Source organism: Saccopteryx leptura, chromosome 13 (assembly GCF_036850995.1).
Source record: "Saccopteryx leptura isolate mSacLep1 chromosome 13, mSacLep1_pri_phased_curated, whole genome shotgun sequence".
NCBI classification, from domain to species: domain Eukaryota; kingdom Metazoa; phylum Chordata; class Mammalia; order Chiroptera; family Emballonuridae; genus Saccopteryx; species Saccopteryx leptura.
This window is the reverse complement of record NC_089515.1, coordinates 38,047,166-38,062,210: the sequence shown is the minus strand read 5'-3', so window position 1 is coordinate 38,062,210 and position 15,045 is coordinate 38,047,166. Positions and strand designations below refer to the sequence as shown.

Genomic DNA, 15,045 nt, shown 5'->3' with positions numbered 1-15,045 from the left:
AAACTAAAATGAGACAAACAGTATGGAGTGCTGTCTTGTTATAGTTAATTGTATCCAGAGTCCAGGAAAAATAAATGATGCTGGAAGTTGGGGGAAAAAAAACAAACTGTTTCCAGGTTATGAGCCATTACCTTTCAGTAAGACCATTGGTTTCATTTTTCTTCCAAAGAATGTCTTAATACAGTGATGGCAGCTATTGTTCAAACATCCATGATGTTACAGCCTTTCATCATTGTTGTGCATTAAAACCCTGAAGTTTCATTTACCTAAAAGAGACTGCAGCTGTATATTAGGACTGGATCTCTTGGATTTTGAGTTCATGTTTATCTTACTTATGTATTTGAACAGCAAAGGAAGTAAAGAACAACAAAAAAAAGAAAAAACAATGAGAAGAGCATTTTGAATTATAGTTAATATGGTTTTTTAAAAATATGTACTGATTATTTGTTATTTTTGTTACATTGAGATTATCTTTGACAGGTTTGATATACAACTTGTAAAAATATTCTTAAGAACTAAGGATACATGTAAGCTTAAGTCACCTTAATGTATAAAATTTAAACTTCACTATTTTTGTACTTAGATTCCAGCAACATATCTGACAGGTGATAAGACTGACTCAGAAGCTACAAGTATTTACCTCCAATTATCAAAAAAAGATCCAATTATAAAACTTCTGTATGTCACTCCAGAGAAGGTTTGTATTTTATCATTTAAAATATGATACTAAAGCTATGTTAGAACAATTCAGTTTTCCCTCCTGAGTAAGGAAAAAACCCAATCTTTCCCTCCTGTATCTCTCTTCTTTACTAATAGAATAAATACTTCATTCTGGCCACCAAATATGTAGAGAGTTTATCCTTCCACCAAGCAATTCTTATTACACCAGCTGGGTGTCCGGCAATTTAACCCAATTCTGACACTACCTACCCAGAGATAGTGCCGGATCTCACAGCTTGCAGGCTCTTCCCACAAGATTGTTCCCACCCACTTCAGGTGCTGGTCACAAGTAGTAGGTCCCTGGGTTACCCATACTTCTGTCTGATTAGGCTACAAAGAAAAGTTCCTGAGTCCCTTCTTAGGTTTGATTAGTTTGCTATAGCAGCCCATGGAACTCAGGGCAGCACTTAAGTTTACCAGTATATTAAAGGACATGATAAAGGGCTACTCATGAATAGCTAGACTAGAGGAAGAGGTGCATAGGGTGAGGTCTGGGAGGGTCCTGAACACAGTGGTGTCTGTCCCCGTGGAGGTAAAGAGCATCACCCTCCTGGTGTAGATGTGTTTGCCAAACTGGAAACTCTGAACCCCATACTTTTAGGGTATTGAGGCTTTCTTATGTAAGCACAACAGTTATTAACTCTGTTTTTAGCCCCTATTCCCTGTCTGGAGGATGGGGGGTGGGACTGAAATTTCCAAGGTTCTAATCGTGGCTTGGTCTTTCTGGTGAGCAGACCCCACCCAGGAGCCTCTCCAGAGTCTACTCAATAGAGTAAAAGATACTCCTAGTGCTCTCAGCACTCAGGAAATTACAAGGGTTTTAGGAGCTCTGTGCCAGGAACTGGGGGTGGAAACCAATATATTCTTTTTGTTATGTCCTAAAAGCTCACTAGAATACATACTTTTTTTTTTCCTCTGAAGTAAGAAGCAGAGAGACTCTCGCATGCTCCCAACCAGGATCCACCCAGCACGCCACTAGGGGGAGGTGCTCTGCCCATCTGGGGCATTACTCCATTGCACCAGAGCCATTCTAGTGCCTGAGATGGAAGCCATGGATCCATCCTGAGCACCTGGGTCAGCTTTGTTCCAGTGGAGCTTTAGCTGTGGGAAGGGAAAGAGGGTTAGAGAGAAAGGAGAGGGAGAGAGGAAGAGAAACAGATGGACACTTCTCCTGTGTGCCCTGGCCAGGAATCGAACCCGGGACATCCACACGCTGGGCCAGTGCTCTACCACTGAGCCAGCTGGCCAGGGCCGAAATGTTGGATTTTTAATTTATATAGTGGACTATGGTAGTTTGTTTTTTTTTACAGAGACAGAGAGTCAGAGAGAGGGATAGACAGGGACAGACAGACGGGAATGGAGAGAGATGAGAAGCATCAATCATCAGTTTTTCGTGGCGACACCTTAGTTGTTCATTGATTGCTTTCTCATATGTGCCTTGACTGTGGGGCTACAGCAGACCGAGTAACCCATTGCTCGAGCCAGTGACCTTGGGTGCAAGCTGATGAGCCTCACTCAAACCAGATGAGCCCACGCTCAAGCTGGTAACCTTGGGGTTTCGAAACTGGGTCCTCCGCATCCCAGTCCGACGCTCTATCCACTGCGCCACCGCCTAGTCAGGCGTAGATTTTTGTTATGTATTTTTTTTTCCCGTGTGAGAGGAGGGGAGATAGACTCCTGCATGTGCCCTACCAGGATCTACCTGGCAACCACTGTCTGGGGCCAGTTCTCTGCCCATCTGGGGCCATGCTTGCAACTGAGCTATTTTTTGCACCTGAGGTGGAGCTCCATGAAGCCATCCTCAGTACCCTGGGCTGGTGCACTCAAACCAATTGAGCCATGGCTGTGGGAGGTGAAGAAAGAGATATAGAAGAGGGAGAGGGGTGGAGAAGCAGATGGTCGCTTCTCCTGTGTACTCTGACCAGAAATCGATCCCGGGACATCCACACGCTGGCTTGACCCCATTCTACCGCTGAGCCATTCATCCAGGGCATATTTTTGTTATGTAATTCAATGTTCTAATTTTCCTGGATGGAGACCTCCATCACACTGGCCTCCATGTCCTTTTGCCATGTCTGTGCCAGATGTGATCGTTGATAGTAGGATGTCATTGCTTCTAGGCCCTGTCATGGGCAAAGCTACAAAATACATACATACATACAAATACATGTATATGATATATGTATGTACATACATTTGTATATCTGTATGAGTGTGTATTCCTCCCGCCTGGTAACAGGCATGCAAGTAAATTATCCATAACACTATTCCCAGTGTAAATGTTGCCCTCAGGTATATTGAGGTCCAGAAAAAAAAATTTACAACAACTGATTGCTAAACATTCTAAAATGTCTTTGCTCTTTTCTTACTTCTGCTAATAGTCTTCACAGATTGGGATAGGAACCAATTTTCTCTGAAGGTTTTAATGCAGCTTAAGTTGTAGTGGAACTTGAAGACAAAATTCTTGAGGCGGTGTGGTGCTTAGATGTCTAATTAATTCATTTCTGATCTAGGTCTGTGCAAGTAACAGACTGATTTCTACTTTGGAGAATCTGTATGAAAGGAAGCTCTTGGCACGGTTTGTTATTGATGAAGCACATTGTGTCAGTCAGGTAAGTAGTGTTTTTTATGCCTTGAAATATCAATAAATATATCCTACCCAACAGTATTATATATTTTCAGAAATGAAGAGAGAAAAAAAACATTGGGTGAATTATTCTGCTATTCCTCTGAAGAACAAGGTGGTTCTGAATATAGTGAGCAGTGTTTGTATATAAGGAAAATTTAAATAGTCTGAAAAGCGGTGTGTGTGGTTTTTTTTCTAATTAGTGGGGACATGATTTTCGTCAAGATTATAAAAGAATGAATATGCTTCGCCAGAAGTTCCCCTCTGTTCCAGTGATGGCTCTGACTGCCACAGCTAATCCCAGGGTTCAGAAGGACATCCTCACTCAGCTGAAGATTCTCAAACCTCAAGTGTAAGTTGCTGAAGTCATGACTTTAAAACCCTGGGGCAGTGGTTCTCAGATTGCTATACATCATAATCTGCAGAGAGCTTAAAAATCCCAATAACCAGGCTGTGCCTGATGCTAGTTAAGTCAGAATTTTGGTTCTGGGAGCCAGTATGTTTTTTAAAATCCCCAAGTGTTTCTATTTTTCAGCAAAATTTGAGAACCAGGGCTCTAGGGCTTTTCTTCACTTACTGAAATGAGGACTTTGTCCCAGTACCTATTTTATAAGTAGGGACACAGTACATGCTGTCCCTGTTAGCCCTGGAATCATCCCAGTAATAAATTAGCTTTTATTTATCTCATTTTGGCTCCCATACACCCTACAGTATACATCATGAAGTGAACCAGTGACCCTGCTTTGTCCTTTCTCCTGAAGTACCAGTGACATCCAAAATGTTGAAAACTAGAACAGTTTTTTAACTTTGTTTCCATCTCAACAGCAAAGGGCTTCTTGTTGGCACCAAATCCATAATTATTCAACAATAAAAACTACAATAGAGGCCCTGGCCAGGTGGCTCAGTGGTAGAGCGTCAGCCTGGAGTGCAGGAGTCCCGGGTTCGATTCCCAGCCAGGGAACACAAGAGAAGCGCCTATCTGCTTTGCCACCCCTCCCCCTCTTCTTCCTCTCTGTCTCTCTCTTCCCCTCCCTCAGCCAAGGCTCCATTGAAGCAAAAAGTTGGCCCAGGCGCTGAGGATGGCTCCATGGCCTCTGCCTCAGGCGCTAGAATGGCTCTGATTGCAACAGAGCAACACCCCAGATGGGCAGAGCATCGCCCCCTGGTGGGTATGCCGGGTGGATCCCGGTCGGCCGCATGTGGGAGTCTGTCTGACTGCCTCCCCGTTTCCAACTTCAGAAAAATACAAAAAAAAACCAACAACAACAACAAAAAACCAAAACTACAATAGAAAAATACCCCACATATATAGGCAGTATTGGGTTATTTTAGACCAGCCAGGGCCTGGAATGTAAAGCTTTTTTAAATTAAAGTATAGTTGACATTGGCCCTGGCCTGTTTGCTCAGTGGATAGAATGTTGGCCTGTCCTACAGATGTCCCAGGTTTGATCCCTGATCAGGGCACATGTGAGAAGCCACCAGTGCTTCTCTTCCTTTCCCTCTTCCCCTCTCAAACCAGTGTCTCGATTGGTTTGAGCATTAGGCCCGAGCACTGAGGATAGCTAAGTTGATCTGAGCATCAGCCCCAGGTGCTGAGGATAGCTTGGTTGATTTGAGCATCAGCCCCAGATGGGAGATTGCTGGGTGGATCCTGGTCAGACGTATGCAGTGGATCCTCACTATCTCCCCTTCTCTCACTTAAAAAAAAAATAGTATAGTTGACACAATATTATATTTCAGGTGTACAATATAGATTTCACATTTATATAGTTTACAACAGTGGTTTTAAACCTTTTTACACTTGGGAATGAGTGAAAATAGAATTATTTTGGGAATCACTAAGGAAGAAATCACCCTGAACATAAGCACATTCAACTAAGATCATCGGGTTTATAATCTTCATACAACATCAGGGTGCTTAACTCTTTCGTGGACCAGCACAAAATTTCTAGCAGAATGGTCCATGGACCAGTAGTTGAAAAACACTACAAGTGATCAACACAAAAATTCCACTATTCATCTGTCACCGTACAGTTTTTGTGATATTACTGACTATTCCCTATTGCTCTCCTTTAGATCCCCGTGACTTATAAGTTGTACCTACTAATCCCTACCTTTTGCCCATACCCCCACCGCCCAACCTTCTGACAGAGATATCAGTATTTTGTATCTATGAGTGTTTTGTTTGTTCATTTGTTTATTTTTTTTAGATTCCACACATAATGAAGTGATACAATATTTGTCTTTCCCTGACTTAGGTCAATCCATGTAGCAAATGGCAAGACTTTATTTTCATGGCTGAGTAAATAATGTATGTGTGCCCGTCTGTCCGCTTCTTTTTTTTTCTTTTTTCTTTTTTTTTTACAGAGAGAGGGATAGATAGGGACAGACAGACAGGAACGGAGAGAGATGAGAAGTATCAATCATTAGTTTTTTGTTGCAACACTTAGTTGTTCATTGATTGCTTTCTCATATGTGTCTTGACCGTGGGCCCTCAGCAGACCAAGTAATCCCTTGCTCGAGCCAGTGACCTTGGGTCCAAGCTGGTGAGCTTTCCTCAAACCAGATGAATCTGTGCTCAAGCTGGTGACCTCGGGGTCTCGAACCTGGGTCCTCCGCATCCCAGTCTGACGTTCTATCCACTGTGCAACCGCTTGTTCAGGCTGTCCACTTCTTTATCCACTCATCTACTGATGAACACCCAGGTTGCTTCCATATCTTGTCTGTTATAAATGATGCAGTGAACACAGGGGCACATATATCTTTTTGAATTAGTGTTTCATTTTCTTAAGATATGTATCCATAAGTGGAATTGCTGGGTCCTTCTTTATCATATGTTTTGAAATCTGTTTTGTCTGGTCTAAGTATTGCTATTCCAGCTCCTTTTTTGTTTTTTGTTTTCATTTTCATGTAGTTCCTTTTTCCATCCATTTACTTCAGTCTGTGTGTGTCTTTTAATCTGAAGTCTTATGTAAATAGCATATGTAAGGTCTTATTCAATAGGGTGATTTTTTTTAAAAAACACACCTTTTGAGCAACTTCCCTGGCCTCCATCTTTCCTCGGGGCCAGGGAACCTCGCCAGGTGGGATGCGTGCTCTGTATTCAATAAAGCAGGGGTCCCCAAACTTTTTACACAGGGGGCCAGTTCACTGTCCCTCAGACCGTTGGAGGGCCGGACTATAAAAAAAACTATGAACAAATTCCTATGCACACTGCACATAACTTATTTTAAAATAAAAAAACAAAACAGGAACAAACACAATATTTAAAATAAAGAACAAGTAAATTTAAATCAACAGACTGACCAATATTTCAATGGGAACTATGCTCCTCTCACTGACCACCAATGAAAGAGGTACCCTTCCAGAAGTGCAGCGGGGGCCGGATAAATGGCCTCATTGGCCGCATGTGGCCTGCGGGCCGTAGTATGGGGACCCCTGCAATAAAACCTTTTACTATTTCACACTTCGTAGCTCTGGCCCCTTCCTTCCTTCTTGGTGGGGAAAAATACCTTACATTTTGGTACCAAAAACCCGGAAGGAGTTTGAAGTCCGCAAGGACCACTCCTCTTCCTTCTTCCTATACCCTCCGAGAAAGAACTAGGACCTCTGACCCACTTCGGCGCATGGTGTGGTAAGTCCCCTGCCTCTAGCCTTCCCCTCAGTTCTTTCCTCCAAGACTCCCTGTCCGAAACATAGCTACATCAGAGAATTCTTTTCCATTCCGAGTGTGCTTGTGGAATCGTCCAAAGCATGTCCACTTTACCTTATCCGTCCATGGTCAGAGCTTGCGTTTTAGGACATTGATACTCAAATCTGACCACTCCGAGGCCTGAGGGTAGCTGTGGGGGCACAGGAATCTCCCTCCTTAAAGAAGAAGAAACTGTTCTTCTTCTCCACTGTGGCTAGGCCACAGAACCCACTGAATTAGCCTCCTGAAAAGGGACTTTCGGTGTTAACACCCTCATCAATTTAACTATCGCCAAAAAAGTTGGGAACTGATTGGAGATCTTACATTCACGGCTTCTAATTATTCACGTACCCGTCCTTAATCTCTGTGCTGCCTGTTCCACTGCGCAGGCCTTTTTCTGGCCAGAGAAACCACCTAAAACCTCCGCTCCTAATCTTTCCTTCTCCGCGGACTCCCAACTCTCTTTCCCTCTTGCCTGACCCCTCCGGGGCGCCCCTCTCTCGGGACTTTTCTCTGGTTCCTCTGCGGACCTCTTTTGTGCTCAGGTCTCTTCCCTCTGAGAGCCCCCTACCCTTCCTTCACAAAAACCTGAAATAAACAGAAAACAACAACAAAAAACACACCTTTTGTTCATTTGGAAATAAAGAGAATAAGCTGGCTCTATAAGTATTATAATCAGTAAGAACAATAGCATCTCAGCGGGTATGAGAAGAACTAGAAGTGTTATATGGAGGATATGAGGGGGTCACAAGATTAAGGTAGCTACAAAGACCTTTGCAGATTAAACTGACGTTCTTTAGTGCAAATATTTTCGAGTACTCAAAATTTTGTATGTGTAATCCCAAAATTTAGAATGGAATATTATGATTTAATCTTATAAAATTAAAATGTATAAAATTGGAGAGATATATTTTGCTGCCATAATTGATAAAAATGGCAGTTATATTTAATATGTCATACTTTACGTTTTAGTGAATAACCTGTATGCTAGAAATTTGCTTCTGCTAGTACTACATTGGTCTTTGAAAGCTTTCTTTATTTTTTTTTAAATTAATTAATTAATTTTTTACAGGGACAGAGAGAGAGTCAGAGAGAGGGATAGATAGGGACAAACAGACAGGAACGGAGAGAGATGAGAAGCATCAATCATTAGTTTTTTGTTGCGACACCTTAGTTCATTGATTGCTATCTCATATGTGCCTTGACCGCGGGCCTTCAGCAGACTGAGTAACCCCTTGCTCGAGCCAGCAACCTTGGGTCCAAGCTGGTGAGCTTTTTTTTTTTGCTCAAGCCACATGAGCCCGTGCTCAAGCTGGCGACCTCGGGGTCTTGAACCTAGGTCCTCCACATCCCAATCCGACGCTCTATCCACTGTGCCACTGCCTGGTCAGGCAAGCTTTTTTATTTATTTATTTATTTATTTCATTTTTTTTTTTCATTTTTCTGAAGCTGGAAACAGGGAGAGACAGTCAGACAGACTCCCGCATGCGCCCGACCGGGATCCACCCGGCACGCCCACCAGGGGCGACGCTCTGCCCATCCTGGGCGTCGCCATGTTGCGACCAGAGCCACTCTAGCGCCTGAGGCAGAAGCCACAGAGCCATCCCCAGCGCCCGGGCCATCTTTGCTCCAGTGGAGCCTTGGCTGCGGGAGGGGAAGAGAGAGACAGAGAGGAAAGTGTGGCGGAGGGGTGGAGAAGCAAATGGGCACTTTTCCTGTGTGCCCTGGCCGGGAATCGAACCCGGGTCCTCTGCACGCTAGGCCGACGCTCTACCGCTGAGTCAACCGGCCAGGGCCAAGCTTTTTTATTTTAATAAGCAATTATTTTAGCTTCTTTTCATCAATTTATGCCAGAAGCAATTTACTATTCTTTTAGATCAATAATATTAATTTGCCAAATACCCATAGTTAAATTATATCAGTTTAATTCACCTTTTAAATAACTTTAAGTATAGAATTTGTCATTTTTGTTTGAATAAACATTGCATATATATATTTAGAGGCAGATACCTTTAATATCTTTTCCTAGTAGTGTGAGAAGATCTGCTTGCAAAAGCAATAGATTATACATTTCCTGAGTCTAGCATGTGGTGCCCTGTGCATAATTGGCACTCAGTAAAAATGAATAAATGAAACATATGGAGGAAGTTTGGTAAATGTGGGTAAAATGTAAAAGTTTGGGCAAGTCTGTTGACTCTTAATGTATTTGGGTCTTCCTTATTTGGAAAAGTATAAATCTCTTAGTGAAAGTAAAAGATTTTAATGATCACATTCTAGTACATTTTTTTCTGATCTTCTTTTCTGTGAATAAGTCCCCTGTTTGGATTAAATTTGCTTAGCCACTCATGTGTCACGACCCTGGAGAAGGCAGGTGTAGGGTTGGAGCCGTGGACCCCATGCACCTCTCCTAATGTTGGTCTGTGATATTCTTCTTTAGGAAGTTAAGGATGGATAATAAAATAGACTTTATTCCTTATTCTTAGGACCTTAAAATATGAATTGAGAAGAAGATACAGACATATAGACAGTTAATACAACAATAGTAATGAAATATAACAGTAATAACAGATAACACATATCTAGCCTATACTATGTGTAGGGAACTGTTCTTGGCATTATATGTGTATTTACTCGTCCACACAAAAGTCTTATGAGGTAGGTACTCCTATTTTGCTCACTTTATTGATAAGGAAACTGAGGCACAGAGAAATAATTTGATCAAAGTCATACACCTAGCAAGTGCTGGAATAAGGATTTAAACCTGAACAATCTGGTTTCAGAACCTTTTAAATTCTATCTAAATTGCAGAATGAAGTAAGTAGTGATTAAAGATGTAAATTATGACTGCAGGAACTCAGAAAGGCGAGATTAACTATAATCCAAAGTAACAACTGTTAATGAGGTGAGATTAGACAGGCTTTTATAAAGGAAGTGGGTTTTGTAGGATGAATAGTCTTTTAAATTTTTTAAACATCTGTATTGAGATATAATTTATATACCCCAAAATTTATATATTTAAAGTATATAATTCTGTGACTTTTTTTTTTTTTAGTTTATTTGCAGGGTTGTGTAGTTCCACCATTATCTAAATTTAGAACATTTTTGTCTCCCTTAAAAGAAGCTCCATACCCATTAGCAGTTAATTCTCACTATTCTCTTTCTCTCCAGCTCTAGACAACCACTAATCCACTTTCTATAGATTTTTGCCTATCCTGGATATTTCATTTGAATAGAATTATATAATATGTGGCCTTCTGTGACTGGCCTTTCTCACTTAGCATTAATGTTTTCAAGGTTCATCCAGGTTATAGCATGTATCAGTACTTCCTTTATTTTTATTGATAAATAATATTCCACTGTATGGACATTCTACATTTTATCTATTTATTATGTGATGGATATTTGAGCTGTTTCTATTTTTTGCTTAATATGAATAATGCTATGAAAATTTCTGTATAAGTTGTCATGCAGACATGTTTTCATTTCTCTTGGACATATCCCTTGGGGTAGATTGTTGGGTCATGTGGTAACTCTGTTCTTTTAAAGGACTGCCAGATTGTTTTCCAAAGCATCTGCACCATTTCACATTACCTTCAGTAGTGTTTGAGGGTTGCAATTTTCCCACATCCACATCAACACCTGTTACTATATGTCTTTTTTATTATACCCATCCTGGTAGATATGAAGTGGTAAGTGGATGGCATTTTAACAGATGAAGACTGAAAATTTGGGGTTGAAGTTTCTGGCATTAAAATACCAAGGAATGGTGAATAATCCACAGAATAAGTAGAGAAACAAAGAAAAGGGATAATCCTAAAAAGGTGGCTTGAGGCCAGATTATAGAGGGTCTTGTATACCATGATGGTAAAGTGTTTGGATTTACTCTGTAGGCGTTTTAACCTGGGAAGTGTCTTGCTCTGATCTGTATGGCCGAATAACAACCCTGGCAGAGGAACAAGAGAGAAACATTTTGACTTGCATTAATGCTTTATGTCCTACATTTATATTTTAAAAACTCACACGTAAATGAAAATGGAAAAGCTGCCAATACCTGATTTCTACCCCGTTTTCCAATTGCAGTCGTATACTTAGGTTTCTTTGACACTATGGGGGAAATTCAGAACTACCAATACCAGGTAAAAGAGAAACTTTTTTTGAAAAGTGAAAATTTTTCCATCATAGTGGATTCTTAAGTATATCCTACCCATATGCAGAGTACTAGCTGGATGTCTTGGTGTAATTGTTACACGCTTGGTTGGCATAGACAAGTTGGTGTCCTTAGAAAGGACAACCAGATAGGCCTCACTTGACTTCTGCAGAGCACCAATAGCTGTAGTCTGGAAACGCATATTTGTTTTGAAGTCTTGAGCAATATCTTGAACCAGATGCTAGAAGGGAAGTTTATGAATCAGAAGATCAGTGAACTTCTGATAAAATCTAATTTCACAGACTGCCACAGTACCAGGCCTATAATAGTACGGTTTCTTCACCCCTCCAGTAGAGGGCACGTTCTTGCAAGTGGCTGTGGTAGCTAGTTGCTTCCTCAGTTGTGAGCAGTCGGCTTTGTAGGAGCCATGGTGTAGACACCTCTTTACTTACCCCCTTCTCCGGCTGCAGCTCAGGAGCAACAGGCAGCGCTGGACTCAGAGCAATGGCTGTGCGGCTGCAGCTGCAAACTCAATCCAAATATATTTTTAAAATAATTCTTAAGCATAAATTTTGATTGGGAATGTGTAATTTAATGGAGAAAGGACTTTTATTTCAATTAGTTCATATATCTGTGGATGAATTCAGCCTGCTCAAATTTCTTTTATAGATGTAAGCATTGAGAAACGTTGCTCACATAAACATAGATGGGAATGGAAAGCACTTTATTATAGTAGTAACACTCAATTATTTGAATCTTTCTGACGTATATGCCAAAATTACATAATGATCTGTCCTGAAAAATTATTTTTAATGATATTTCAGCTGACAACTCAATTAGGTCCTCCAAATTTTGTTGAAAGCAAAGAATTATAAATCATCTGACTGGCAAAATAAGTCAGATCATTAGCTAGCTACTCACTTTACCTTTTCTGGGAAATATACCCTAAAAAATGCCATACCAAGACTTATCCAATCACTATTAAATATTATTTTTACTGTTTCACATAAATGAACCTTGTATCCAATATATTTGAAAGGCCTTTCCTACTATATTTGTGACATATTTTCTTATTGTGTGATACGCTTTTAAATTAGTTTTGTCAAAACTTTGTGGTTACTGATTAGCTCTTTCAAATAATGGGACATGACTGCAAAATTGGCAAATCCACTTTTCATTGCCAAACCAATCAGCCAAATTAGACTTATTTTCTTACATATAAAAAAAGTTCTGTTTTTCAGTTCACATAAACTAGAACATATCCTCATGACAAGTACTTCAGTTCCAAAAGCAACAAGTGCTGAGCACAAATTGCCATTTCCTAAGACCTCACTTAATGACATGAGTTTGACACCCTGGGCCTGATATGATAATATATAGTATTTTTAATTTTAATGGCAACATTAGTACTCCCTTAGTGAAATGCAGTGGAATTTTAAAAAACAATCTTTATTATGATATAATTGATACACCATAAAATTCACCCATTTAAAGGTTAGAATTTTTGGGGAGGGGTTGTATTTTCACAGTTGTGCAACCATCCCCCAAAGCTAAGTTTAGAACATTTTAACCCTCAAAAAGAAACCTAGTGCTCATAAGCAGTCAATCCCTATCACTTGACATGATGTTTTCAAGGGTCTTCCACATTATAGCATGTGTTGACACTTCCTTTTATGACTAAATACTCTTCTATTGTATGGGCACTCCACATTTTAGTTATCTTTCATCAGTTGGTAGGAACTGTCCCTAGAATATATGGTAGGTTCCAAAAATACCACTTTCCAACAGGCCAAGAAAGCTTTGTTCTATGTAATAAACTGAGACTCTTACCTTTTTCGTTTTAAACTGGGGATGTTCCTTTTCGTTAGTGGCCCATCTGCTGGAGTTTAGCAGTCCATTTGCTGTTGAGATACTTACTTTGGTTTTAATTGAATTTGAGATCTACAGCTTTATGTCTTAATATGTCATTTTATTATTTTTAGTAAAAATAATTTGATTTTTTGTCACAAATCAAAAAGTTTTCAGATTTTATTCCAAATGTTTTTAAATACCATTCAGTGGTTTTTAGTGTAGTAAGAGATGTACACCCATCACCATAATCAATTTTAGAATGTTTTCCTCACCTTGCAAAAATATACGTATCCATCAGTAAGTAGTCAATCCTCCTTTCCCCTCATACCCCCTTCCGGCCCTAGGCAACCACTAACCATCTGTCTTTAGATTTGTCTGTTCTAGATATCTCACATAAATAGACTTGTCCAATATGTTGTCTGGTGTGACTGGCTTCTTTTATTTAGTATAATGTTTTCAAAATTTATTGCTGAATAATATTCCATTGTATGGGTATACCATATTTTATTCATTGGTAAACACTGGAGGTTGTTTACTTTTTTTTGGCTATTATGAGTAATGCTGCTATGAACATTCACATACAGGTTTTTGTGTGGACCTGTGTTTTTATTGCTCTTGGAAATAAATCCAGGAATACAATTGTTGGGTTGTGTGGTAACTCTATTTTTGACCTTTTGAAGAACTGCCAGACTCTTTTCCAAAGTGGCCACACCATTTTACGTTCCCACTAGCATTGCTACTGTCTTTTTTTTTTTTAACTTTTTTTTCTTTTTAAAGATTTTATTTATTCATTATAGAGAGGGGGGAGAGAGAGAGAGAGAAGGGGGTATGAGCAGGAAGCATCAACTCCCATATGTGCCTTGACCAGGCAAGCCCAGGGTTTTGAACCGGCAACCTCAGTGTTTCCAGGTTGATGCTTTATCCACTGCGCCACCACAGGTCAGGCGCTACTTTTTTTTTTTTTCATTTTTCCGAAGCTGGAAACGGGGAGGCAGTCAGACAGACTCCCGCATGCACCCAACCGGGATCCACCCGGCATGCCCACCAGGGGGCGATGCTTTGCCCCTCTGGGGCGTCGCTCTGTTGTGTCCAGGTCCATTCTAGCGCCTAAGGCAGAGGACACAGAGCCATCCCCAGCGCCTGGGCCATCTTTGCTCCAATGGAGCCTCGCTGCAGGAGGGGAAGAGAGAGACAGAGAGGAAGGAGAGGGCTGAGGGGTGGAGAAGCAAATGGGCGCCTCTCCTGTGTGCCCTGGCCGGGAATCGAACCTGGGACTCCTGCACGCCGGGCCGACGCTCTACTGCTGAGCCAACCGGCCAGGGCCGCTACTGTCTTTTTTACTCAGTTTTTTGTTGTTGTTTTTCATGAAACATTGTTCTGAAATTAATGTGTGTTGTAAAATGTAGGAAAAAACAATAAGGCCATTCTTGTGTAGTCATTTCAGCTTTCCTGTTGGTAGGGAGATTCATACGCCAATCCTAGCTTACGCCCAAATCAACTCAAATAAGTTTTGAGATTATCTACATCGTTTGTATTCCTGAGCAATTCCTTTTATGTTATAATTTTATCAGAACTGCAATTCCCTTTGCTGTGGCAGTGATTGTAAGTAATGAACCGAGAATGATCAAAATAGTCCATGGATATATCTGTCTTTTTTTTTTTAATTTATTTATTCATTTTAGAGAGGAGAGGGAGAGACAGAGAGAGGAGAGACAGAGAGAGAGAAGGGGGGGAGGAGCTGGAAGCATCATCTCCCATATGTGCCTTGACCAGGCAAGCCCAGGGTTTCAAACCAGTGACCTCAGCATTTCCAGGTCGATGCTTTATCCACTGCACCACCACAGGTCAGGCTATATCTGTCTTTTATCTGCTGCCTTTTTTTGCCACAATCTGCTACACAATCTTCTGCCATTTTAAACACTAAAAGAAAGCTCTGAGTGTTTTGTATAAATGATATAAGAGGGATGATTTTAAAGGGATTGTTGAACTGTAATCTCATAGGACTCAGAG

At 40.7% G+C, this 15,045-nt stretch overlaps 1 protein-coding gene across 2 annotated transcripts in view; it reads left to right on the top strand.

Moving 5' to 3' along the window:
* Window positions 1-15,045, top strand: part of BLM (BLM RecQ like helicase) — a 117,425-nt gene that overhangs the window by 56,358 nt on the left and 46,022 nt on the right. For both annotated transcript variants that reach the window (XM_066355441.1, XM_066355443.1), the window contains exons 10-12: window positions 584-697; window positions 3,234-3,332; window positions 3,550-3,698. In XM_066355441.1, the coding sequence (XP_066211538.1) occupies window positions 584-697; window positions 3,234-3,332; window positions 3,550-3,698 (362 nt within the window). The remainder of the gene's footprint in view (window positions 1-583; window positions 698-3,233; window positions 3,333-3,549; window positions 3,699-15,045) is intronic.